General features: G+C 51.2%; 2 protein-coding genes across 5 annotated transcripts in view; one reads left to right on the top strand and one right to left on the bottom strand.

Annotated features, from left to right (window-relative positions):
• The window catches only part of SNX30 (sorting nexin family member 30), a 110341-nt gene extending 93907 nt beyond the window's left edge, over positions 1-16434 (top strand). For 2 of the 4 annotated variants that reach the window (XM_045814795.2, XM_045814793.2), the window contains exons 8-9: positions 3861-4013; positions 13912-14400. In XM_045814795.2, coding sequence (XP_045670751.2) covers positions 3861-4013; positions 13912-13989 — 231 coding nt within the window. In that variant the 3' untranslated portion in view covers positions 13990-14400. Of the gene's footprint in view, positions 1-3860; positions 4014-7517; positions 13701-13911; positions 14401-15194 lie in introns of those variants that run through there. The other 2 variants (XR_015727345.1, XM_045814794.2) reach the window with 2 other exon arrangements.
• A 93-nt stretch (positions 16435-16527) lies between these two features.
• SLC46A2 (solute carrier family 46 member 2) lies at positions 16528-26063 on the bottom strand. The gene is made up of 4 exons (XM_045814792.2): positions 24800-26063; positions 23282-23365; positions 22711-22867; positions 16528-17333 (listed from the first exon to the last, which is right to left on the bottom strand). Exons 1-4 carry the CDS (start codon positions 25926-25928, stop codon positions 17276-17278), a joined length of 1428 nt encoding a protein of 475 aa, XP_045670748.1. The 5' UTR covers positions 25929-26063; the 3' UTR covers positions 16528-17275.
• Positions 26064-27126: the final 1063 nt, after the last annotated feature.

Raw genomic sequence — 27126 nt, 5'->3', positions numbered from 1 at the left:
GGTAGATCTGTTCAAGTCCTCATATTAAAATCAGGTGTTGTTGTTGGGTTGTCTCAGCCCCTCCTGCGGAGGGGGGTCTCCCCCTTCCCATGGCCGTAGCTGCCTCCTTTCCCGGGTCTGTGCCCCTGCCCTTCGTCCCGAGCCCCACGGTGCACTTCTGCCGCCCTCGCCACCAGACTGCAGACTTCCCGCTCCTCTCTGACTTCCTGTATCTCATTTCTCACGTGCAGTTAGTTGCCACATCTGTCAGTTCCGTCTCCACCAGCCGGGCCTGATCTGTCCTCTCCCTTGTGCTGTTAGAGCCACTGCCCCAGTTCCGGGGTGCCCCGGGCGATCGCATGCTAATGTATTTTGGTGTTAACTCATCTCTGATCTCTGGAGAAATCTCGGGGTGAGGTAGCATGGGTGAAGGGTGATGTGGAGCTTGAAAGAACTGTTTAATAATATTTTAGGGGCGCCTGGGTGGCACAGCGGTTAAGCGTCTGCCTTCGGCTCAGGGCGTGATCCCGGCGTTATGGGTTCGAGCCCCACATCAGGCTCCTCCGCTATGAGCCTGCTTCTTCCTCTCCTACTCCCCCTGCTTGTGTTCCCTCTCTCGCTGGCTGTCTCTATCTCTGTCACATAAATAAATAAAAATCTTTAAAAAAAAAAATAATATTTTATATGTGGAAAACAAAAAAGAAACCTTTCTATATGACTTGGAATGAACTTCATAACGTTCTTTCTTGACTGGGGGAGGAGTGTGCACATGGCAGATTATCTTTTATGAAGAGCAATTTACAATATTAACACTGATCAGAACGATTAAATATTTGTGGAGCATTTAATCTATGCCAGGCACCAAGTATTTTATGCATAATATCTTGTTTAACCTCATAACAACCTTATGAGGTGGTTGTTATTATCCAGAAACGGAAGCTGAGGCCTGGAGAGGCCCCGGGTCACCCATCTAGGAAGTGGTGGATGTGGTATTTCAACTCTTGAAATCTGGCTCTAGAACTTTCAGTATAGTTAGAGGAAGCACAAGGCTTTTCTATTTTCCAAAAAGGGGGCATGTGTTAAGCGGAACTGAGAAAACCTGAACTCAGGAACCCAGGTTTCTCATCTCCTTGCTGACCCCCACCATCTTGCCAGCCGGAGTTCTCTCTCTGTCCTTTGTGGGCACTGTGGCCCGTGAGCGATTCCTGAGGTGAGTCCAGATGCAGTCTCCCCTCCCTCACTTGCATGTGCTGTCTCTAGGGAGTGCCCTCCTACTGTTGCCTCAGTGGTATTTCTTTTCTTATTTTAAAGGTTTATTTATTTATTTGAGAGAGAGAGAGCATGCATGCATGAGCAGGGGAAGGGGCAGAGGGAGAGAGAGAATCTCAGGCAGACTCTGTGCTGAGCATGGAGCCTGACACAGGGCTCGATCTCACGACCCTGAGATCACAACCTGAACTGAAGTCGAGTCAGACACCCAACTGACCGAGCCACGCAGGCGCCCCAGCCTCAGTGGTATTTCTTCACGGAGGCCTGATCCTTCATCTAAGCTGGACTCGTTCTCCAGCTCCTCCCCCATGTGCTTAACACAGGGCTCAGAGTGAAGTGAAAGCACCAGTAACCTCCCTTCATGGTATCTGGGCATGTTCATTCCCTTCACAGCTAGACTGTGGGCAATCTGAGATAAGACCTGCCCACTGACACCGAAGCACTTCGGCTCCCTCTGTGCCGAGCACAGCGTGCATCGTGAAAGTGATCAGTTACCAATATTTCCCAGATGGAGGCTCAAGGTCATCATAAAATCCAGAGCCATGGTTTTGAGTCTTAACTTCTGTGGGTTCCCCAGAGTTCCCATGTTCAGAACAGACCCCCACCGGGAATCGGATCCTTTGGATCAGAGGCCTGGGCCTCCCTCTTCTCACTGGGCCTTGATGTGGTTCCCTTTTCAGAGCTTTGCTTTCCCTGCTGGCTACAGCGGTTTTGTTAAGCAAACAGGAAGGTGCTCCAGGGAACCTTCACCCGGGGTAACATGAGCAGTGGCCAGAAGAGGAATAAGGGAACTGGACTGTGCCTGCCGGGGAGTGAGGCCCAGAGACCCCAGCCTCCATGGAGGCTGGTTCCCTGCGCGTTTGTGGGGAAGGCTCTGGAGGGGCAAAGGCCGGGGGTGGGGGTGCACCTGTTTTCAGTTTCCCCCAAGTTGGACAACAGTGACACACGAGGCAGCGGGGAAAGGCAAAAGTGACTTCGGTCATGGCATCAGAAGAAAAAGTCAAGTCCTCTTTCTTTCTTCTTCCAGAGGTTAAGTGCTTTGGAAAAGGCTTGCCTCTCCCTTCGAAGGAAAGTTCCTTTCTTTTAAATTGCCCAGGATGCCTCCCTCTGTCTTTCTCTCCACCTCCTCCTGCCTCACCCAACTTCAGCTCCCATGCCAGGCCTTTGTGATGCCCCAACCCCAGGCTGCTCTCTTCCCTTGCTCCCACGTCCTGTAGCCATCAGCAGGGGGCCTGGGGGGCCTCGGCACCTCTGGAAGCCCTGAATGTGTCCTGCTCCCTCAGCCTTGGCCCTCCCTTTACTGGTTTTTCTGGGTCCTCTCTTTGCCCGTAAGGCCTGGGGAGAAAACTTCCCTAGTGGGTAGAGATTGACCCCTGATGGTGACCCACAGCTTGGAGACTTTTGGGATCTCAGACCCCGGCACTCAGAACGCACAGGGCTTCATTTGTTGTCGCGAAGCATCTGGCAAGTGGGTATTTGACCCAGTTTTAGGCATGTTGGCCCCCTGGCCACCTTCAGGGCCCCGTGGAGCTCTTGAGTGAGGAGAGGAGCCAGCTTTATGCCTTGGGGACCCAGGTAGCCACAAGCCCTCCAACTGTGACAGAGTTCCATTTTGAGAAAGCCTTCTAAACTCCTTTACGAAAAACTTGAGGGGCATCTGGGTGGCTCAGTCAGTTAAGGGGTCCTGGGATCATGCCCCAAGTGCTGGCCCTCTCGTGAAGGAAGCATCTCGTATAGCCAGAGCCTTTTGCACGGGCCAGCCAGAAACCCAGAAGCAGAGAGACCACCAGCCCCACCTCCTTGCTCAGTGGGGTGCCTGTTTCTCCCTCTCCCTGTACCTGCTGCTCCCCCTGCTTGTGCTCTCTCTCTTTGTCAAATAAATAAAGAAAATCTTTTAAAAAAAAAATTAAAAAAAAAAACTTGAAATAGCCTGCTATATTTTTCTTCTTGTTCATATTACAGATTCTTTTGATGCACATAAATGATTTTCCTCCCCTTCCCTCAGAATTCCCTAATCTAAACTCACCATTTTTGATTGTCTGCTATCTGGGGGAGCGTAGACAGGTCTCTAGTTGATCTGTAATGTGGGGTTCAGAGGGAGAAGTGGGCCGATTCTCTTATTATTGCAGTTAATTGTGTGATTAATGAAGGTAAGCATTATCCAACGTCACAGGTAATGGAATAGTTCCTATGATGTAGGAAAACCTTTTCTGGTTTCACTTATAGGACCGAGGAGAGGGGCAATGCCAAATGCTGCTGTATACTTGCGAAATCTACACACATTTTTACATAGAGATGGGGAAAAAGGAGGAACCAAAGTTTTATGACTATGATTTGCAGGGTTTCTTCTTCCCGTTTGTAAACTAGGGATGTGTTTCCCCCACGAGGCTCTGTTGTGCTTGGATGGGTTTGAAGATTGGGTCAGAATAGCACTTTTCAGAATTCCTTCTTTGACCTGAAAACCCAAGGCCCTGCCTTCAAGTAAATGCCCCCAGAGGAGGGGGCGGTGTTTGCAGCCCCTCATGTAGGGCTTTGGCCTTTTGCAAGGGAGCTCGAGGTGTGGGGTCACCAGTCCCAAATCAAGAGCCCCCATTGCTACACCCTCCTTCCAGGTGCCGGCAGATGTCGAGAGGTGTCAGGATCGGATGGAGTGTTTCAATGCCGATCTGAAAGCCGACCTGGAGAGGTGGCAGGGCAACAAGAGGCAGGACTTCCGGCAGCTGCTTATGGGCATGGCGGACAAGAACATTCAGTATTATGAGAAGGTAAGGAGTGCGCCGGTGACCCCCCCGGCCCTCGCGTGAAGGAAGCACTCGGAGCAGCCAGAGCCTTTTGCGAGGGCCAGCCAGAAACCCAAAAGTACAGAGCCCACCAGCCCCACCTGCTTCCCTTACATTGGGTGTCTGGTCTTAGCAGCACCCCGGCCCTTGTCCCACCATGGAGGTGGGCGCTGAGTTTGGAAGCAGGGCCCCTCCCTGGTCCCGGGGCCCTCGAGGCTTCCCTTGCACACGCGCCTCGTGGAAGCGGCACTTTTCTCTGCCGTGCCCTTTGGTCTTGGCAGCCAGCTGCTTCCCAGAGTCCGAGGGACTGCCCTCTGGGCTCGTCCCAGTTCAAGGAGGCTTTGAGGTTAGGGCAGGCTGCTTGCGGTTCCACATACAGGGCTCCTCACTTCCATAGTGCCATAGATCCCTTCTGCCGTCCACTGGGTCCTTATCAAAATACTGTTCAGTTGTTTTTCAGACTTTTAAACTACAGTTTGTAAATAGCCCCCCAAAAGTATGTAGGATTACGAAGGAAAATATTAAAGAGAGGGTTTTTTTTTCCATGAATCCCCTTGATCAGTGGACTTTGCACCCTTCTCTCTCTCTCTCTCTCTCTTTCTCTCTCTCTTTCTCTCTTTCTCTCTCTCTCTCTCTCTCTCTCTCTCTCTCTCTCTCTCACACACACACACACACACACACACACGCACAGGGCGCTTATCAAGCTCCAGCAAAGTCTCCTCAATCAGGGTTTGCTCCTGGCATAGCTGAACCCAGATCATTTCTGCTGAGAAATCCTAATATCCTTGAAAGCTTAAAGTTAGAGATGAGGCATGGCCCAGTCACAATCCCACAAGTACTTGCAGACATGAAATCAAGTGGGATAAGCATTAACTCGGCTATTCCCACCACAATTCTAGAAACACATCCTCATCGCAGACTAGAAGAATCCATGTCTTCCAAAGCCTCTGATGGTTCTGACTGCTGCTGAGAGGCCACGTTTCTACACCTTTCTTTGGAGGAGAGCTAAGGAGAACAGTCACGGAATAGCCCTTAGTGGCCAGGCCTTGGGCAGGGCTGTTTGAGAGGGAGAGAGGAAGGTGCTGTCCTCCTCGTCCCAGAACCGTTTCTGTAGAGCCCCTGCCGTGTCTGCTGGCATCGAGCTGCACGCTATGCCTGTGTCATCTCCTTAAATTTAACCCCCACCCTGACAATGTAAAGTAGGTTTTGATTCTCCATTTAAAGCTGAAGAAACAGAGATTCAGTAAGGTTTTAAGACTGCCCAAGGTTCCACAGCTTGAGTGACTGAACGAGGGTCAGACTCGGTTCTTGCTGGGGCCACAAGTTGGAAAATTCCCACTCACGCACACTGTCATTGTGGTGGGCGGGGGACGTGCCTCTTTGGGGCCAGAGCTGACTGCCCAGAGATAGAAAGATTGCTCCGTGTGAAGTCAAGTCTTCATTGCTGTACTGGCTGTGCCTTACGCAGGGTGCCTGTCTGTGTCTGCCTCTTCACCTGTAAATGGGAGTGATCTTTCTTCAGTGAAGGATTACGAAGACAAAGTGAAATGATGTATCCCCGAGTCCCTAGAACATGTCTAGCACGTGATAGATACTAAGTGGTACTACCTTCCCTGATCCCCTTCTGTCCCTCTCTGTCCAACAGCCCTCCCACTACACAGAAGCCAACCTGATGGGATGTGTCCATCACTCCCCCTCATGATTAATCCCAGCACTCCCAAGGCCCTGGTCCCAGGACTCAAACCCGGATCTTATATCTTCCCAGATACCACAAATAGGGGCATTATCTCGGGGGCCTCGTTTTGGCTGCCTCATATATTGAACAAATGCCTTCTGTGTCCTTGCCATGCACCAGGGACTGGGGGATAGGTTGCTAAGCAAAACAGCAGGACTCCTGCCATTAAGCAGTCCTCTGCGCAGTGGAAGATATGCATTAATCCAGAAATCCTGTCACTTCAGAGTAAGACATTGCTCTACAGGAGAAGCACAGGAAACTTCGGGAGAAAATACTGGGGACACAGTTCAGATCAGGGATGAAAGGAGGCAAGTGGAGTGGGCAGGAGAGGCCAGTCTGAGGAAATAACGTTTAACCTGGGTCTCGGAGACAAAGACTTGGAGAACAAGTGTCCCAGGCCAAGGGAACAGCATATGCAAGGGCCCTGGGGTAGGAAGAAGTTTGAGCATTTGAAGACTGGAAGGAAATCTGGTGTGGCTTTGGTTCCCCATTGTTGACATAGAAGGACCTTTCTAGATCTGAGATGATGGCCTAGGGAGAGAGGAGGGCCCAGGGTGCCATGGACCCTGCATGGGGTCTCTCACTGCAAGCAAGCTCCCAGAGGCTCCCCAGCCTTCCTTATGGAGGGCAGGGTCCGAGTCTAGTTTCTTCTCCAACCTCAGAGTCACTAAGGAAGGAAGCATGGAGCAGTTTCTCCACTCTGCTCCCCAGCTTGACCAAAGAATGCCTCTCTCCTCCTACCTGCTCAGAACTCCCCCCAGATGGTTCAGCACAAAGTCCTGCTTCACCCCAAGCTGCTGCTAAGGAAGGCCTTGCGTGGTTCTTGGGGCCTGCCCTTCATGCAAGAGATGGCAAAGGCAGGATCGTTTCGCTAAGTAGCATGCTCCCAGAGAAGAGTGTCAGGCTTTAAGTTCAGTGCATGCAGACACCGGCCCTTCACAAGGATCTGGAATGAGAGTGGATTGGTGTAGTGGAAAGAATATCTTTTGGCCACCTACTGGCTCTGCTACCTACTAGCTGCATGTCTTGGGCAAGTTATATAACCTCTCTGGGTCTCGTTTTCTCCATCTATGAAGTGTGTGTGTGTAATAAGTAATAATTCTACTTCATAGAATTGTGAGGACTAGCAGTAGTGAATATAAAATACATCATGGTGTTTGGACCCAACGAAACTCAATAAATAGAGTCCCCTCCCCATTTTCCCTCTTGGGAGATCCAGGAGTGGCCCATACAAGCAAAGCTGAGGTCAGTAAAGAAGAGCAGGGTTTCCACCCCCTCGGGGTCGGGCGGCTGGCCCCTGCCAGTGTGATTGGCATCCTGAGCTAGTCCTCCCCACACTTGGAGCAATGTCTTCAGCCTGGCTGAGGACGTAGGGCCGCGTGGAAGGCTTGCAGCCGGTCACCTTTTCTGCTTTTTGAAGGGAAAGAATGTCTTCCAGTGAGCACAGTGCCACTCCTCGGCTGTGAGCTCTAGGGACAGTGCATGTAGGCCTTGCCGAGACCCTGCCGTCTTGCGTAGAGATGGGGATGGTGTATTCAGAGCAAACACCTGTCCCCTCCCCAGTTTCTCATAGTGATGGATAACACGTGTAGACATTGGACGTGACACACACATGTTACTTAGCCAGTACACAAGCCAGAGTAACCCGGTGGGAGTAACGGTGAGAGGCTAGACCAGAGGAGGGTAAAGAGCCCGATCCTGAAATCTGATGTTGATCCTGTGTGTGTGTGTGTGTGTGTGTGTTGTCCTTTCAGTGCCTCATGGCGTGGGAGTCGATTATTCCACTACTGCAAGAGAAACAGGAGGCCAAGTAAGCTCCCTCCTGGGACAGAGACTCTTCTACCTACACAGGGCATGGCGCACCCGAACGCCCCCGTCGTGCCAGAGAGACGGCACTGAGCAAACAGCCGCAGAAGCGTCTCTCCTTTGTGTATTTCTTTCCCTTCCTGTCCCTCCCCCCTTCGTCTGCCGGTGGTTTTCCATTAGTATTTATTCCTCGGTGGAGTCCGTAAGGCCATCTTCATCTCTCAGCGAAAGCAGCATACCTCCGTGGCACGAAGGAACCCACGAAATGGAACACTAAGGAGGTTTGCAGCCGAGGGACGAGACAGCCCGGCTGACGTTCTGACATCTCATGACAGTTTCCTGTTTGGGGGGGACCGCAGAGTTGCCTGGGGTGGAAGAGAGCCCAGGTCTTGCTTTTCAAGGACACGAGGGAGGCATGAACAGAAGGCAGCCCCTGTTTTCCATGGACACGTGGTGACTCCGGAACAGACCTCTGTGGGGCGTTGACTTGCCTCAGCCCAGAAGGAGCTGTTGGCACCTCCGTGGAAAGTCCTTCACGTGCGTACAGTGGCCTGTGGCCATGAGCGTGGCCCGCTTCTGATGAGTGACGCCTGTTTTGTGGCTTCTGGTTCATTCGGGGCCATGTATATCCGCGTCCGTATGCATCCGTGCTAGAACGAGCAAGCCAGTGTCCTTGTCCTCACGCGATACCTCGGGAAGCCGAGGGGGGGCAGCGCTCCCCAAACTTGCTTCTGACACTAGAATGCCCTAGATCGGAAACTTGTTTTTGCATAAAATGGGAGAAAAAGAAAAGGTGCATTTTTCTCTGCGAAGTTCTTCAGTGTTTTTCTTTGGCTTGTGAGATACGTCAGAGTAGAGAGTAGGCCTGTTGTGGGGAATCTGTGTCGTCTGGAAGTCAGAGGAGCTCCCCAGGAGCTGGGATCAGCGGGCACACGCCAAGCCCCATCCCCACGCCTGCCCTGGGCAGTTTGCCTTTACCTCACCCGAAATTCCTCATTTCATGTTGTCCTGCCACGTCCACTGAATGTTTGGGCAAACTTTTGGTGAGAGGCTGTTAACGCTGTCGTGACACAGTCGAGATTTTGTAAACTCAGCGTGAATGTCCTACGTGAAGTGCTGTAACCCTTGATAACTCCCCAGTCAGGAAGAGAAGTCAGTGACCGGGGGGTCCTCAGACATGACAAGTGTGACAGAGACCGTCTCTGCTTCTAGAGAAGCGAGAATCTGCTCTGTTTGCAGCCAAACTCCTGGGGACTGCCAGCTGCATCGCCAGTCTTCACTTCAAACTACGGCCACGTTTGCTTTTTTTTTTTTTTTTCCCCAAATCAACACAAAGCAAAGAGGATCTGTCTTCCAACTCGTTTTGTTTGCTCCTGAAACGAAGCTACCTAGGTCACGTTGTGTTCTTTCATCCGTGGCTCATCCCCTCTAAAATTAGAAACCAGAGCCTCGAGGAGGCGGTAGTATTTTCGTAGCAAGGCAAGCTGTGCCGAGACGCTGGTGTAGACGCAAGTTAACCCACAGACACCGGGCGCCGCGCAGCATGTCGGAATCGTTCCGTCCCGCGGCCACTGCTGTGATGTCAGTGGCACGGTGGCAGGACAGCACAGAGCCGTTCGGTTCTGTTTCATCGTGTTTGAATAAGTCACGGTGTAAATTAGAAGTTGTGTTACCATTTGGTACTTGCCTGCACCTTCAGACCCACTCATGCCATTCTAAGATCCTGCGAATTTTCTGTTTGGTACAATTAGAAATGATCCCTTGAAGCAGAAGGGTGAGGACAGTTCATCTACCCCGAGTGTGAGTCCGTGTTTCATGCTACCTCTGCGCCATCACGTTGGTGCGGGTCGGGATGTCTGGGTGCAGCCTGACAGTTTGCCGGTAGAACAGGGTTGTGTATCTAATAAAGGGTCGATGGCCCTCTGTTGATATTTCGTGGAAGGCACTAGACTGACCTTAGCAGCAAGTGCCCAAATGCAGGAGCGTGTGAAGCCTGGCCTCGTGGAACGTGTGCTTTAAAAATGTTGTCCAGTGTAACGAGTGCTTGGATAGAACCGTGGAAAGAGTTACAGGAAGACCAGAACCTCGTCTGCTGCTAAGTTGCCAAAGCCCGGGAGCATTCCTGTGTGAAGGTTAGTGGGGCAAGAGGGCAACCCTTCAGAAAAGTCACCGGGTTCCTCTCTGGGACACGCGGGAAGGGAGCGGGGAGCGCAGTCATTCTGTACGTTATTGGAGGCAGAAGACGAGCTCAGAGGGGATTCGGGCATCTTCGGGGTTTGTTTTTCTCTGTTTGTGCCCCATGTGGTGTTTCTGTGCTTTAGACAGAGTGGGAGCGTTGACAGCAGAGCTGGGAGAACCAGCACACATTACAGACTTCCCTGGAGAGACGCTTTTTCCCTGAGAAGGACCCTCGCCCCTTCCTCTCGGCTGGCGTCAGATGAGGGGAGGAGGCTGGCCCAGACAGAAGGGACGGTAGGCAGGGAGGGAGGCTCCCGCAGCCCCCGAGGGTCAGCAGCCCTGGGCCTTTGCCCCTTCCTCTCGGTGGGCACAAAGGTGATTCCCTGTGAGAAGTGACTCAGAGGCTTCTGCCAAAGACTGCCTCGTAGAGGTTTCCTCGCCCCATCCTTCTTGGCTCCGCCAAGTCGTGCTGCCGAGATCACTGCCTTCTCTCGTGTTTATGTCCAGGGGGCTTTTGTGTGAGGACACACTTGACCTCAGGCAGACAGACTTGGACAGGTTCTGAGTCTTGAGCTTGTGGCCGTGGAATGGAGAGTGGTCCCTGGCGGCTGTCCCTCAGGTGCGGGGAGTGAAAGTTTCATTCACTTCAGGTTACAAATCCAGGTAAAGGCGGAAGAGAGCATTCCTAGACACTGAGCAGGTGTGGGAGATGCAGGTGTCTGAGGTGAGCAGTTGTTTTCGTGGCAGATGCGGCCACTGCTCTTCTTCTCATGTGCTGGATTCACAAGAAGATTCCAGGCTACTCTGCCCAAAGCAAAGAACCACTGTTCTTCCTGAACGAGGAGGGAACACCTTACACAGCCAGGTTTGGGGTTGGGTTGTATCCTTTAATAAGACTGAATAATGATTCCCGGTGACCTCAGATAAGTGCAATTATGGAGAGGATTGGCTCGTATTCCACTGGGCTGCTCGCTGAACTCCCCAGACACCTGTGTTTAGGTGAATAACAATAACAGATACGACTCCGGGGACCGTGGTGAATGTAACGGAAGTTTTGTCTTCATGCCAAATTTCAGCCACAACTGGAGTGCGTTCTCCATGTTGTTGAATTAAATGTTCTGTTAGTCACCATCCACACGAGGGATTTAAGTGCTCTCAGGAGGCCGCTTTTGTGTTGAAATGGCAGGAAGTCCTGCTTTAGAGGAGGGCATGGTGGCTGGGTGGGCATTTGCAAGTGGAGTTTCTCTCTTGGGACGGCGGCTGTCAGCCCAGGCCACACCCAGTGTCCATGCGCCTGGGCCTTGCCGTCCATAGCACTGAAATCCCAGGCCCCTGGCTTTGTTCTGACGCCATTCATTGGACTGAGAGTAGTCCTTCTTTAGACTCTGTCCTGAGAAAGGGCAAGAGAGTGGGATCCAACCACAAGCCCCCGGGTCTGTGTTGGCCTCGTCTGTGTGGGTCTCAGGATGGGTTAGAACTGGATTCTCCTCTCGCTGCCCTGAAGAACGCCTCTGCTCAGAAAGTGGAGTGCCGGGGTGTGGTCAGGGCCGGGCACCGCAAGCCTGCCCCCTGCCTTCCCAGACGCCTACTCGAAAGGCCCGTGCACACTGAGCAATCTCCTTGTAAGGCTGGAGTAACACCTGCTTTGGCAATCCCCGCTTACAAGACGTTTTGGAAATTTGGGTTTGCCTTCTCGCTTTCAGGAGTCCTCGAGATGGCAACAGATTGGACAGGCCCTCTTATGTTTTCTCCATTCAGATGGCAGGTGGCGTTTGTCAGTAGATTTGAGGAAAATGTCATCCCCTGCGCCCGCCGGACCTATCCAGCTGGGTGTGTCAGAGTTGTTCTCTGCTTCCTCATGGTTTTTTGATTTAGTGAATAAACCAGAAACCTGATTTTTTCATCAGTCCACCCAGTAGACAGTTAGCTTTCTGTTTTTAAGGATGGCTGGTCTCCCTACGGTAGCCCAGATGAGAGCTGCACAGGGCTGTCTGCATCAGAAAAGGCGGAGGAGGGGCCTTTGTCGCAGGGACTTTGACTGTAGTTCCTTAATCCTCTGTGTTTGAAATGCATTCTGGGTATGGCTGTGTAACCCTTTCTGTGTGGCAGCGAAAATGCGTTATCCAGGTAGTTCTTACTACTCTAGGCAGCCTGTAAATAAGTGCTTTCGAAAAAATAACTTTCACAAAACCAATAAGGTATTTGAGTCACAGAGAAACATTCTGTGTAGTTAGCACTTGAAAACCAACCAGCGCAGACTTTTAAAAATGCCACGAAGTGTTGGAAGCCTAACTCTGCTTTTTGAGAATTGTCAACACCTATTAATATGCCTTATTCTTCAACTCGTGTGTTTTAGATTCTGGACAGAAAGAGTTTTTAGAAACGTAATTGGTCGTTCAGCTTAACACTAGAGGTCTAACATAGCCCGTCCTCAGCCCTCTTAAAGCAACAAGAAAGTACGGTTCATAATTGGGGCTGCCTTTTGGGAGTGGGAAGCTAAGTGTTGCTATTGCCAAATGATATTTTTGATAACGTAAGGAAACACAGGGGCCACTAGACCGTTTTTGTTTGTCTGTTTTCAAGTGTGAAAGATGAGCTCAGTGCCTTTCGGCAGAGCACGTAGGGTGTCAGCACCGACAAATCCCAGAGGCACGAAGAACTCTCGATTATGACAATATTAATGGTTTACCCCGATTCTGCAGAACAGTTTTTTAAAAGATAACCGGGGAGCAGGCGGGGGAGGGCCTCAGAGCAGCATGTTTCGGATAGAAATTCTCCACAAGTTGAAATGCCAAAAACCTAAAACGTACTGTGTTGCCTCACATACTTGAGCCCATTTCCGCAGAGCTTTCCCTATTAAGGCCCGTGACTGGGTATTACAGGCACACCTCCCCGGGCTGCGCCGCCCCCCTCACCAGGTGATCCCGGCACTCCCTGCGGCCCCGGGGCCAGGTCAGAGCAGGTAAAACCTGTCAACACCCCCGCCCGGGACAGGTGGTTCGCAGTGTCAGACCAGCCCTGCAGTCACAATGGTACTGGAAGGACAAAAGGGGGATGGCTGTTTCCCCAGGATGGAAACAGGGAGGGGAAAGGAGGTTGCAAACAGAATGTGAATCAGTGTGCTCAAAGGACACCTGTGTCAGCTGGGCTTTCATGGAACAACAAGCCAGCAGCTCTCCACAGTCAGCACCATTCACCGGGACACTCCTGAGGGTTTGGTCCTGTCCAGTAAATGCCCTGTCCATTGTACGTCCACGTGCCTGATCCCCTAAGGTCTGTGCGTTGGGAATGCATTGAGAGATGATGTCCATCTGATATCTTCCCATACAATAAACTGCCAGCCAACTTTCTAACTTGTATTTTAACTGTTGAAAAAAGAGATTCAAAACTTTTGCTTACGTCATGTCCAAAGGATGGACTGTATTTCTTATTTGTAGAAATCATTCTTTACATTTAAAATTTTAACAGAAAAAATACCCCCCCCCCGAGGTATTGATAAAGTCCCCCATGTAAACGTGTTTCTCTTCTCTCCATGCTGCCAATAAGCCAAATCAAAAGCTGTGAAGAAAAAAAAAAAAAAGTGCTCAAGAATGTGTGTAGATGAGAAAGTGATTTATTTCCAGGTCAAAGTCTCTGTTTCATGAAGCTACCAAACTTTAAAAAGAATGTCACCTTTTTTTTTTCCTTTGTTCTGGAACCCAGAGATTGTAAAAAGAAATAAAAGTTTTTGTTGCATTTTTGATGCTGGTACGAGGTTTTTGTCCACTTTTTTTCATATATCTGTGTATAAAAAATTCTGTCCGTTATTTACTATGAAATTCGTATTACATTTTGAGGTAAACAAAAGAATTTGTATTGCTTGATAAACTATTAGCTTGTAAATTTAAAAGGTCTCTTTTCCTCAATTAACTTAAAGTAATGGACCAATAAACCTATGAAAGATGCTTTCTTTACCTTGAGTCCTGTTGTCATTTGCGCCACTTTGTACGACAGGAAAACGTGTGTGTATTGCGTTTTCTTGTTTTCTCCACAGAGGTATGAGTGTGCCTACAAGAATCAGGATATACAGAGCAACCGGGGAAAAAAAATGCAATTGAACTATTTGAATTCTTCTTCATGTCTCTGTAGATTTACCCTCAGTTTGCCTTCTCCTGCGTCTTACAGGTTGGCACCCATCTGGGGACACGAAGAAACTACCTAGTGTCTGTATGTGACCATCATGATTGGCGGGCAGGTTGGTAGGGGTGGCTCGATCCCACGACCCTGAGATCATGACCTGAGCCGAAATCAAGAGTCACACGTTTAAACAACTGAGCCACCCAGGCACCCCTGCTATCATGTTCTTTAAAAATCTGTAAGGCAAGAAGAAATGTCTGTGGTTCATTAGAGTGTTAGAGTGCGTTTCAAGGAGAGACCAGAATGCTCGTTAAGCTTATACCTGATGACCGCGACGCACCAGAAGTGGACTTGAGCTTACGGACAGCAGACGTCACTAATGTAAGACTACAGTCATGCAAAGTGAGGCAGCAAGGTGGGATAAGAGATTTGGGATCAGATCTCAGCTTTCCTACTTGCTAGCTCTGTGGTTTTAGGGAAGTCCCATCCCTCCGAACTTCAGTATTTTGGTATTTGAAATAAAGACATGTTTTCCCAGCAGGGTTGCCAACAAGACTAGCAGCAAAGTCTACAAAGCACCTAAGTGTCTACTTACTTACTTACAGCTCTTGCTGGAAGACTCTTCTATTGTGTAAATATGGCCAACTTAGTAGCAAGGATTTCTGTAACAATCCTTCCCATTTGCTTTGATGATGGAAAATTAAAGCGGGGGGGGGGGGGTGGTGGCGCATGTATTTCTTGTACCTGCTGTAAGAAGGTGATGGATATTGTGGCTAGGAGTGTGGTCAGAGTCAGCTAAAGCCCTGGGGAGTAGATGGGAATAGATCATAAAAGTCGCGTCAAGAGGTAAGAATAGAGAAGGATTTAAAAGATTTCTGTGGCGGGGTGAGGGGCTCAGAGATGACATGGAGGTTTCCAGCCTGGGAGCTGGGAGCTGACTCCATTCACCGACATCTGAAAACAATCAGGAGAAAAACATAAAGGTTGGAGTAAGCTTAGATGGTGGAGAGAGAGAAGAATTTGGTTTGAATTTTTGTTTCAGGAAATCCAGGTGCAGGTGTCCACCAGTTGCCGGAAAGAACATTCTGGAATCCCTGGGACTAGACTAGGTTACTTGGGGAGAATACAAAGGGCAGGGCTTTCTGGGTCTCGGGAATTAAGGACACAGGAAGAGGAGGAGGAGGGCGAGGGGGAAAGGTTCTTAAGGAGAAAAAGGCCCAAAGATAAGAACATTGGTTCTTAAGCTTGAGGGCTTGTGAAAAACACACGTTGTTGGGCCGCACCTCTAGGGTTTGATTTGCGTAGAGCTTAAGAATTTGCATCTCTAACAGGTTCCTCAAGGGTGTTGATGCTGCTGGTCCAGAAACCACACTTTGAGAACATCAAAGGGGCCAGAACATCCTTCAGAAGATTGATGACCTGGGGCAAGTGTCCAAAAACTGCCGGTTTGGTGAAAAGAACCCAGTGCTGGGGCTTAGAGAGCCCAGCTCCGGTTAAAACCCACAAACTCATGGCAGGGGTGAGTGTGAGCGAGTAAGGAAATGTTTCTGGATGTTGCAAGCCAGCTTTTCAGGAGCAGGAATGGAGCAGCCAATGAAAAGATTCATCTAGTTCGGGGAGCCTATCAGCGGCCAGGGCGGCAGGCAAGGAGTCCAGCGGAGGGAGCGAGCGTAACTGGTGAGGGTTTAAAGAGGTGAGTGTGGCCTTGAACACCTCCTCCCATCCCCCCTCCTCCATCCACATTGCCTGTCTCAGTGAGAAGCTCTGCCTTCTTCCTAGTTGCCTGAACCCCAAATCTGAGCGTTCCCGCCTCCATCTGCCTCACCCTCTGCAATTCATCTGTCCCCGACTCCCGTTGACCGCTGGCTCCCAAGGATTTCTTGAAGTCCCTCTACTTTCCTCGATCCTTGTAGCTACTTATCCAACATCAGTGCTCCATCGCCCACCACCTGGATTACTGCATCTCTGCTCTTGCCTCCTTCCTGCAAGTATTGCTTGCTCCTGCTCCTTCCTCCCCCAGTTCATTCTCAGGGATGCCAGAACGCGTTCCATGCTCCTGCCTGAAATCTTCCACCAGCTATCCCCATTACTTTAAAGAGAAGCTTTTTTTTTTTTTTTAAAGGCTCTATTTGTGTGTTGTTCCTCCTTACCTCACTCCCCTTATATTGAATTCCTCTATCTGGAGATATTTTCACCTTCAGGCCTTCCAGCTTGTGATTCCTTCTGCCTGGACTGGCCCTTAACTTCTGGCCTTGGTAACTCCTTATCCTTCCAGTCTTAACCATTTGCCACTTCTGAGAAGCCTTCCCTGCTCTGCTAAATCTGGATCATACGCTCATTATCTGCTGCTTTATGTTAGCATGTATCATAGGATACATTGTTGCCGGCTGCTCTGTCTGCCCCACCTGCTAGACAGCACACTCTGTCAGGGCAGGAGCAGTCACATTCTTGCCATATCTCAGCACCTAGCCTGGTTCTGGGACCTTCGGAGACATGCCAGAAAGTTTAGTTTATTCCGTGCAAGGGATCAGAGATGCAGACTCTCTGAGCCCAAATCCTTGGAGCTTTAAATGCATTCGGTAGCTTTAAGTTTTACCCCAGTATGAGAATGCCATGCCTGTAGTTATAGAATGAGTCTGACCGGAACAGAATGATTCACACAGATACAACAAATGTCAATTTTATTAGGAAGTGAGTCTGCTTTTCTGTATGTAAGTAAAATAGGCTATAAAAATAGGTTCCGCAACATAAAATGGCTCTTAGCAGATCTCCTCCTGGAGATCTCCTAAGATCCCTCTTCACACCACCTGCTCTGGGAATTTTTGACTGAAAATATTCAATATAATATTCCACTAAAGAAAGTCTTTTGATATTTGCTTCCTAAAAGCAACAGTAACAACAGCAATTAAACTACCCTGAAGCTAAGAGCCTGAGCCCCAAATCTTCTAAAACACTGGGAGTTCTTATAAAACATCCCGTCTGTGTTCCCCTTAGGCTGTTGAAAATGTGTGCTTTGGTTTGAGTTTTCACGTGGGACTCCCAGCGCAGCACCCAGGTGACCAGTTAGCTGTACCTTGGAGCCCAGGAGACAGGTCCTGGAAGAAAGGGGGCTGTCAGAAGCCCTTTGTGCATCTGGCATGACTGTGTATGCAGCCTGCATATAACCCTTGAAAGTTCACACTCTACTGCCCCCAGAGCCCAACCTCTGTCTATCAGGGACATCTGAAAACTGAGAAAGTTCTATCACCAAGAAAGTGCTGTTCCCCACCCACCAGGGACCCCTGAGCCAGAGCGGGTCATTCTGAGGCTAACTCTGGCTGGAACTTGGGGTTTGGGGGCGGTGGGTTGCCTTGGTCACCAGCACCCAGTCCCTTCCTTTGCTGGTCCTCGCAGCTCCTGTGAGACAGCACCTTCATGTCTCCGTGATGTCTCTGTATTGCAACCACGAGGCTTGTTTATAGGCCACGATTCTGTAAGAATTTACAATCCAGAATTACAAGCCAGCAGTTGGAATGGGGCAAAAGGTGTGCCTTTTCCTTCCCACAAATGGCCGCCTCTTGGTCACCTGTAGACTGAGAGGCTCCGTCTGTCATGCCCAGAAGGCTGTTCTGAGTGGAGAGATGGCCCGAGGGAATTTCTCCTACCCCAGGCCCATTCCAGTCCTACAACATCTCAAGCGCTTTGCGTCTACATTTTCCTTTTCCTGGAATCTCTCTCCATCTCACTTCTGCCTGATGATAACCCCCCGTGTGTATTTCAAGATCGAGACTGGCTAATCCCAAGCAGAATCAGCTGCCTCATCTCCTGCCTTTCCATAGCCCCTTTATCTCTTCCACAAATCCTCATTGCATTGTTCTCAAATATTTGTAGCTAAGGGAATGCAGAGGAATTAGGAGCTCTGAGTCCAAGTCTTGGATCTGTGTGACCTTTGGCATGTCCTTCCACCTCTGGGGTCCTTGAGTTTTTCTATGTTTGCGCTCTAGGGGCCCCTGTTTCTAGGCTAGAGCACAGCTCTTCCTGGCTGATGCCAACTCCTGGAGCTGCTGGATGGGGTGCCAGTGTGAATCCACACCTTCTAAGGGAGAGAGCTTCGTGAGAACTTCCGAAAACTCTGACTTCCCATCTCCCATAAGCCCCAGGGCTCTACAGAGAGGAGCACTTAACTGTACTTGAAACAAAACTCGTTGTATTACGAAGCTGGCAGGAAAGCCCAGCCATGGAGGCAGCTACCCCAGGACCACGTGAATGCAGGCTGCAGCCCTGACTCCAGCCCAGCTCTGCGCAGACCCACCCCACGGCCACCAGGTGACGGGCCAGCCCCTGCCTTCAGGGTCAGCCAACAGGCAGCTCTGGGGGATGGAGGGAAGGTCAGCAGGCCTGGCAAGTAGGGGCCACACCCTTCTAACAGATCATTCCTTAAATACTTTTTGAGTACTTCTTACATGCCAGGCTCTCTGCTGGACACAGAAGATCCGTGCTGAGCCGGAAAGCCATGGTTCCTGCCCCCAGGCAGCCTACAGTCCAGTGGGCAGGCATATGAAAAGATAATCACTGTCAACTGTCCTGCTATGAAGGAAAGTACAGGAAGCTTTGGGAGCATATGATAGAAGGACCTAATTTAGATTGAGAAGGGGATTTTCTCAAATCCTTTTTGAGAAAAGCATGTTTAAGACCATAGCTAGCTGGGTAAGAAGGAGGCACAGGTGCAAAATGGGGAAGGACATGAGGGCCGCCACTGGGGCTGACGCATGGGGTTGGGGAGGGTGGTGAGCAGCAGCATGAGGGAGGTTGGCAAGGGCAGATTATGTGGGGCCTTGTGGTCCGTGGGAAGACATTCGGGTTGTATCCTGAGAGCAATGTAAGCCAAGGGCAGAGCTTTGAGCAGGAGATGACACGATCTGTTTAAATACTTGAAGGAACTTGCCCTGGGCACCTGGTGGAGGGAGAATGGGGGTGGGGACAAGAGTGGACATGGGGGGAATGGTTCAGAGGCCAATCCAGTTGTTCAAGTGCTCCGGCCTCGGGGTGGTAGCAGTGGCGATAAAAAGAAAAGGATGAAATTGAGGCCTATTTTGAAGGTAGACTCAATGAGGCCTGCTGGATTGGACGTGAGGGGAGATGGAGAAGAGGGCGGACATTGGTGACTCAGATTTCTCTTCCTGAGTGAGCGGTGGTGCCTTTTCTTGAGGGGACACAGACTGGAGAGGGAACAGGCGTGGGAGGGCATCAAGAACCCAATTTTGGAAACGTAGATGGTAATTTGAAGCTTTAAAAGTACTTTGGTTTGCTTAGAGAGAGAAAATATGAAACGAGAACCCACAGCAGAGCCCCAAAGAATCTTCCACTTGGAGGTTTGTCGAGAAGAAGCAATGAGGTGTTGAGAAAGCCCAGGGATGGTGAAGAGTGACCACCAGCGTGGGGACCACGAGGCAATCATGTGGGAAGAGCGCTGCAAGGAGTCCAGTGGAGTCAGCCTTGAAGAGCGGTTAGTGGCTTTAGTGAGAAGAGCTCTGGTGGTTGATGGGGAGCCTCAGACGGGTGGGTTGAAACATGAGTGGGAGGTGAGGACACAGGCAGCAGGTGCACACGAGCCTTTGCAGAGGCTGACCGTGAAGCGGATGGAGGTTGAGGAGAGAGATGGCGGTAGATCACGTGTCAGTTCAGTAAGCGCTCAGGAGAGAGCAGCTAGCTCGCGCGGTGAGCTCTCCAAGGAGAGGGGACAGGTGGCACCCAGACACGGGTGACTCTTCTAAGAAGCAATGTCCTGTGATAGGTCAGAGACTGCCCAGGTTCAACTCTTGTCTCCACCGCTTATTGGCTGTGGAACCTCTGGCAGGTTACAGAATACCTTAGAGTCTCTGTCTCCTTATTTGCAAAAATAATAATAGTAATGACCTCAGAGGACTTTAGGGGAAGATTAAATTCATTAAAACATGTAGGTCGTAGCTGGCACATAATAAGGGCTATTTACATGTTTGCTATTATTACTATTATTTTTAAAAGGGTGGGGAGGGCGGAGAAGAGTAGAGTGGCAAGTAGGTTGAGGATGGGCAGAGCCGGATGGTTACTCCTTCAGCATCTCCCAATTGCACGTAAGAAGAGCAAGCAGGAGAAGGCGGGTTCTCAACAGAAACATGAAATTGGCTCATGTCGGTACCAGGAAGGGCTGGGGGCACAGTCCCTTCTTGCAGAAAGGCTGTTGGCAGCCCTGGCCCAGGGACCTCCCCTCCCAGCCTTCTGCCCTCCGCTGCCTCGTCTGTTCCCCTGCTCTGACGTGCCTTCCTAGGCTTTTATATCCTTGGAATGTAGCTTTTCTCTCGTGGTTGGGAAGTTCTACTGGTTTTCCCTGGTTCGCTCACTTGATGGATGGTACAGCCTTGGCCTCTTCTAGCTGTAAGAATTTTTCAGGATCCTGTTCATTTAGTGACTCCATGGAAGGGAAAGGTAATGGAAACACTCCCTTTATACCAGAGTTCTCCATCCTGGTTGTATATTCGAATCATCTGGAGAGCGTTTAAAAAGCCCTGTGCCCAGGCTGCACTCCAGATCAACGGAGTCAGACTCTCTGGGGGTGGGATCCAGACATCAGGGATTTTTAAACCTTTCTAGGTGATTCTAGGATACAGCAAAAGAGGCTTTATTTGCCCATGGGTCTCTTTACTGCTAAATGACCGCAAGAGAGAGAAATAATGATCAACCACTTCAGCGCCTCATTCACATAAGCACTCAAGTACTTACCTGATGGATTCAAGATTCTGTCCCTGCCTCTGTGATAGAAGATCACAAAGACCCCGCAGGGCCTGCGGAAGACGCCATGCACGGAAGGTATGACCGAATCCAAGTGCACATTACACTTGCGTACTGGGGTGAGAGGTCGAGGGCCACCCACCTTCTTCATGTGCCCTAAAGTCTCTTAACAAAGGCCCAGCATCCCGTTGAGCGTGCACATGAGAAGCAACGAAACTGTAGAAAGGGACCAATTACCGTATTTTCTCATGGCTTTCATTTGTCTGTTTCTCTCTCTAGCTATGCCGCACATTAATTTGTCAGGCTTGTTTTCTTTTGTTTTCCTTTGTTTGCTTGTGTAGGTTAATGAGACTGTTTCACCCAGCTCCCAAATAGGGCTGGGTAACTTCCAAGCGGCACAGCTACTAATCCATTACTTACTTGGGCAAACAGCTGGGAAATTCGCCTTGCATGCTAGGTCTAGCTGAGCCCAACCTATTCAGCAAAGACTCCCATAAAAATAGGGCCCAGGAAAAGGCCTAAGGGCTGGGCAGTCTGAGGACAGGTCTGGCTGAGTCCCACACCTTGAAAAAATAAGAACAGGGCCAAGAGGGTGCTCTTGATCGTGCTGCTGCTTGCACAAATTCTCAGCTGTTGACCTACCTTCCTCCCTTCCTTTCCTCCCTCCCTCCCTGCCTCCTTCTCTCCCTCCCTCTTTCCCACCCTCCCTCTGTTCCTTCCTTTTCTGATCTTCATATCTTTCTTTTCTCAACCACGAAATAGAGCAAAGAGCCTTCATGATTGATGGCTCAAGAGGTTCATCCTCTATGTCGGCAGGGACCTACATTATGACGCGATATGAGAATTCTAACAAGGGCCTTACTGCCATCCACGTCTCGCTTCTTCCAACCTGCCTTCAATTGGTTTCTACTGGGCCGTCTGTAATGCCACCATGACTGATACGTAGAGCTCTCTGTGCTACCAGGCAGGTCCCCTAAAATGCAAATCTTCATCAAATCCCTTGCCCCTTAGTGTGGATATATTTACTGTATTCCTTTGTCCTCTGGTGGGATTGATAGAAGCATGAGAGGCCCTCTCTAAATGAGAAGGGCTAAACGGGCCCAAACTGCCCAAGGCTCTGCTAATGTGGCAGCCACTAGTCGCACTGGCCCCCAAGCACTTGGAATGTGGCTAATTGAGTCCAAACAGAAAAGTGCCATCCACGTAAAACACATACCAGATTCCAAAGACTTAAACCCAAAACTCATTGATACTTTTGTAAATTGATTACGTGTTAGAGTGATATTTTGGATATATTGGGTCAAATCAAATGTGTTACTAAAATTAACCTCACCTGTTACTTGTATCATTTTTAAACGTTACTAGAAAACTTAAAATCTCGTGTATGGCTTGCAGTGTGGCTTGCTCTGGTGACTCGCACTGGAGAGGGCTGGTCAAAGACGATTTTGGACCATTTCGGTGATGTGCTAGGCCAGTGCTCTTACCTTGGGAGCGGAGTGCCTCTCTTTGGCTTCTCTCGCGCTCTTCCTGCCTGTTATAGCTCTGACCTGACTGCTCTTATTTGACAAATGAGACAACTCCCCCAGAGAGGTCAGAGGAACTTCCTAAATCCTCTGGGGAGCTCACACAGTCCAGTGGTGTATGACATTTCCGGGGGGGGGGGGGAGCGGAGCTGAGTACAGAGGCCACTGGGTGCCAAGCCTTTGGAAGCCATGCCAAGAATACTTAGAAATGAGGCAAGATGTTTCTCATCTAAAGAGACCTAAACAAAAGGGGTGGAAGTGGTTCGAGAGGGCTTCTAATCCCAGCCTCTGATTACAAGGAAGTGTGTGTGGCTCTTAGAAACAAACCACCAAACTGCCAGGAAGTGTACCAGCTGCACGTGGCCCTCTGTTCAGTATTTAGGCCTTTGGGGGTTTCCCATATTGCCAGATTATTAGCTTGGGGGGAACAGGAGGACTTCTTTTGGGAGAGCCGACTAGGACCCACGGCCTAAACGCTGCAAATAAATCTTTATGATAATAGGCTGGAGATGGTCCAGCAGCCCAGATGTCTGCCCCAGGGCCCCAGGCCCAACCACAGACACGGCTTCTGTCTTACCCAATTGGGATGATGGCCAGGAAGGAGAGAAAGGAGGAGAGAGCAAAACACGTGCCAATGAACTTTTCCATGGTGAGCTGATAGATCTTGTTGTACACCGTGGAGGTGACCACCCCGGTCAGAGCCAGGGACAGCTGCAGGATGACAAACACCTTTCCTGTGGAGGGGACAGGGGTTACCAAGAAGATGTGCTGCTGTCCCTTTTCCCTGCTAGCTGAGTCTCCAGGAGCTCTCAGGAGACTCTTGCATCCTTCCCAGTGCTCCCTCCCAGTCTCGGCTCACTCCCCCGGGACCTGTCTCTATCCAGCTGGATCTCCCTGCTTGCAGCCCCGCCCGTGGGTGGTAGCATCCTTCTCTGACTGTGGCTTTTCAGTGACCGACTTTCTGAGTCTTTCCCATCCTCCTGTCTTCACCCCCTCTGCCCTGGATGGGCTCCAGAGTGTTCCCAGTGTATTCAAGGCTGCTTCTGGAACTCTCTCGTGGGCCTTCTGCAAGTCTGAACCCTGTGCCTCAAGCCAAGGGCTCTGAAACGGGCTGGGCAGAGAACTTCAGAGAGATTTCTTTTACTTACCATAAGAGGAGCCCTTGATGAGTTTGGACATTGCCGATCGGATGGTTGTGACGGGGATGAGAGCAAACAGCATGACGGCCCGAGCTGGAGGGAAATCACACAAGCACGCTCACTCCTCATTGTGCCCCACTTTGGCCAAGGAATAAATCAGAAAAAAGCAAAAGCCTCACCAGGCATCTCCCTCTCCCCACAACCCCATGGGCTTGCCCTGGAAGGAGTGGTTTCTGTGCTGGTAGACTAACACCCCCCCTCCCCGGGGCAGGCTGAGTCCCTGAGCTCTGACGGTGCCACAGATGCCACAGACCCACCTGCCAGCTGGCAGGGCACAGCGGGCATGGTCGTGAAGGGTGTCTTCATTGGCAGAGTTAAGTGGCATCTAGGGAAGTGGAGCTGTTGTCACTGAAGTGACTCGAGACTCCTCGCCTTGTCCCTGGGACAGAGGTGTCTTCTGTCACCATTCACGAACCCCTCTGGGAGACGGTTGTGGGAGCTTTGGCGAACTGCATCCAGGAATGTGTGCCACGTTACGCAGCTGCCACACAACCTTCCTTCCTTATTCATAACCCCAAGGTGGCGTGTGTTTGTGTGTGTGTGTGTGTGTGTGTGTGTGTGTGTGTGTGTGTAGGGAGAAAAGGAGAGGTAGAGGTGGTGAGAAGGGGAGAGGGGTACTCTGGCCTTTGCATGCTGCCCGTCTAACTGGCAGTTGGCCAGACCTAAGTTGCCATTTTGTTATAGGTGTTTTCCGAGATGTGTGACCTCAGCCAAGGGACAGCCCTTGGTAACTGTCTAGAGTTGTTTTTTCCTAAAATGTTAGCCATTAGCCACAAGGGACTATATAAATTAATTAAAATCAAATCAAATTTAAAATTCTGCTCTTTAGTCAGACTAGCTGCATTTCTAGTGCTCAGTAGCCACACATGGCTAGTGCTCCTCTATTGGGCAGCACAGATCTAGAACATTCTATCATTGTAGAAAGTTGTATTAGAGCATTGGTCTAGAGCTCTCTGCTTGTGGTCCTCAGATGGAAACCTCATTCTACTTCCTTGAGAGAATTTATTACATAGGTGGTGGAAGGCATTTTTGGAGAGTTTTTATCCATTTTTAAACAGCCCATGCTTGGCCCGAAATGATTTTACTGAAGGGACCTTTTCAGCCTGATTACCTTAATGGTTTATCCCTTTAAAATTGGAGAGAAGAAATCCAACCCCTTCTCCTGAGGCCAATCTGAAACCTTCCCTACTGACGGCAGGCACCACTGACCAACCCTCCCCTGACCTCCTAGAGCCATGGGCACCACTCATGACATTTCCGTAGGTAACACAACACAGTGCAACTAGATTAACTCAACGGCACATGATCCTGTCCCCCTTCCTAGGCAGTAGGTCCAATCCCTGGTGCTGAGCTGGGACACCTAGACCCAGAGGGCACCATGCCTAAGCCACGGCACGCCACGTCAGCCCCATGACTCTAGAGGTCTGCAGTGTCCTTGTCCTGCCTCCCCAGGAACGCCAGACTCACCAATGTAGAACATGTATGTCTCTTTCACAAACGCCAAGAGGAGGGCTCCTGACCCAAAAGAGACCATACCGATCATGATCATGGTGGTGTCCTGGAAGCAGCGGGAGAAGACCAGGACGCCCAGGAAGCTGGTGATGAAGATGGTATACCCTGCAGCCATACCATAGCCCACCTGCACCTGGTTCCAACTGAGAGGCTCCCTTAGCATGAAAAGGGGCATCACGTCCACCGTGCCCACCACGGCCAAGTCATATATGATGGCACCCAGAAAGAGCAGGGCAATGATAGTTCTTGGGGGCTGTGCTTTTCCAGGAGACAGAGGGTGCCCCACCACACTCTGCTTGTCTAACTGATCAGGATCCAGGGCACGATAGGTGCCAACTGTGCCCGACACCATATCCACAGCGGGGAGCGCCTTGCCGGGACCAGCCATCGACTCAGGGACCTTCAGGACCAAGAGGCTGTAGAAAAGGGCAAAAGTGGCACAGCTCACGCTGCACGCCGTCAGCACCAGGCCCTGCCCAGAGTGCCCGGTCATCTGCTTGAAGAGGTGCCCGGAAGCCATGCTCCCGCAGAACCCCGCCAGGCCCAGGGTCAGGTCGATGAGGATGAGGCGCACGGAGCGGCGGCCCTCGGAGGAGCCCAGGGAGCCCAGGGCCATGACGCCCGACCAGAAGGCCGAGAAGCCGCCGCACAGCCCGTTCAGCGCCGCCGCCCCGTACAGCACCTCCACGGGCCAGTCCAGCAGCACCTTGAGCAGCAGCCCGAGGCGGGAGAGCAGGAAGCCCAGCAGGGCCACGCAGATGGAGATCTTGCGGTGGTAGCGGTCGCTGAGCCAGCCCAGCCCGTAGGCGGACAGTAGGGGCGTCAGGCCCACCACGAGGTTGTAGACGATGTAGAAATTGGAGATGGCCCTCTGCTGCTGGTCCTCCAGGGCGCCCCGGGGCGACGGGCTGGCGCTGTGGTTGGACGAGGCCCCGGCTCCGAAGGACGCCTTCACCACCAGGAGCAGCCCCGCCTCGTAGAGGGAGGAGGCCACCTGCGTGGAGGCCACCACGGGCTCGATCCACGTCCTCACCCGGAGGCGAGACAGGAGGCCCCACCCCGAGCAGGCGGCCTCGGGGCCCATGAGGGCTCTCGGAGAGGGGACGGATCGGTCCCAGAGCGCGAGTGTGCGCCTTGCGCCTGGGTGCGCGCGGGACGGGACCGAGCCGGGGCGCGGGGCGCGTGTGACTGCGGCCAGCCCGCCGCTGCTGACCCCCGGGCCAGCCACTCCTCCCGGCCTTAAAAGGCCACGCCCCGCCCCCGCCCCCGCCCCCAGAGCTGGGCTGGCGGCAGCCCAGGAAGCCGGGCGCCCGGGAGCGCACCGCCCGTTTCGGCCCCCCGCGTCGCCACCCTCGGGTCGCCCCGTCACGCGGCTCCGGCTTGCGCGGCCGCCTGACGGCGGCGGCCCGATGGCCCCACAGCCAGGCATGCCCCGACTTCCCGCGGGGCGCCTTCCCCAAGCGTGTTCTGGCCTGGGCCGAGCCCCCCCCCTCCCGGCATGGAGCGAAATTCTATTATCCGTGCGGGCAGGTCTGGGCGAGGGGTGGGGTGGGGGGGTACAGAACCTAGGGTTCCTCCTGGGAGCTGGGCCGGGGTGTGAGGTTTTTTGTTGGGTTTAGAAGCTACAGGGACTCGTGCGCTGCTGTAGGGAGCTGAGTAGCAGAGACTGGGAGGGAAGTGCTAGTATCTCTTTGACAACGTTGGTTTCAGTTCTTTTGGATGACTACCCAGCAATGGGGTCGCTGGATGGTGGGGTAGTTGTAGTTTTAATTTTTTGAGGAATCTGTGTGCTGTTTTCCACAGAAGCCACGCTATTCTGCATTCCCACCAACAGGGCACAAGGGTTCCAATTTCTCACACCCCCACCAATACCTGTCATCTTGATATCTTTTTCTTCCTTTTTTTAATAATAGGATAGCCATCCTGACAGGTGTGAGTGACATCTCATTGTGGTTTTGATTACATTTACATTCGTGATGAATGATGTTGAGCATCTTTTCATGCGTGTTGGCCATTGGTACATCTTCTTGGGAGAAATGTCTCAAGTCCTTAGCCCATGTGTCAGTCTGGCTATTAGTTTGTTTGTGTTTTTGTTCTTACAATTAAATTGTAGGAGTTCCTTATGCATTTTGGAGATTAGCCCCTTCTCAGGTGTAAGGTGTGTGATATTGTCTCGCATTCTGTAGGTTGCTTTTTCCCTCCGTGGTTTCCTTTGCCATGCAGAAGCTCTTTAGTTTGATGCAGTCCCACTTGTTTGTTTTCAGGAGCTTGAAGAGATGTCA

This window comes from Ursus americanus, chromosome 18, assembly GCF_024610735.1.
Source record: "Ursus americanus isolate L20-20 chromosome 18, mUrsAme1.1.p, whole genome shotgun sequence".
NCBI lineage: Eukaryota > Metazoa > Chordata > Mammalia > Carnivora > Ursidae > Ursus > Ursus americanus.
This window is presented reverse-complemented; position numbering and strand designations above follow the sequence as displayed.

Coding starts and splice junctions, on each gene's coding strand:
- SLC46A2 (XM_045814792.2), bottom strand. CDS start 25,928: ATGGGCCCCGAGGCCGCCTGCTCGGGGTGGGGCCTCCTGTCTCGCCTC. Junction 23,366..24,799: donor GACATACATGTTCTACATTG/GTGAGTCTGGCG, acceptor ATTTCCCTCCAG/CTCGGGCCGTCATGCTGTTT. Junction 17,334..22,710: donor CTGGCCATCATCCCAATTGG/GTAAGACAGAAG, acceptor AAATTCTTACAG/AATCGTGGCCTATAAACAAG.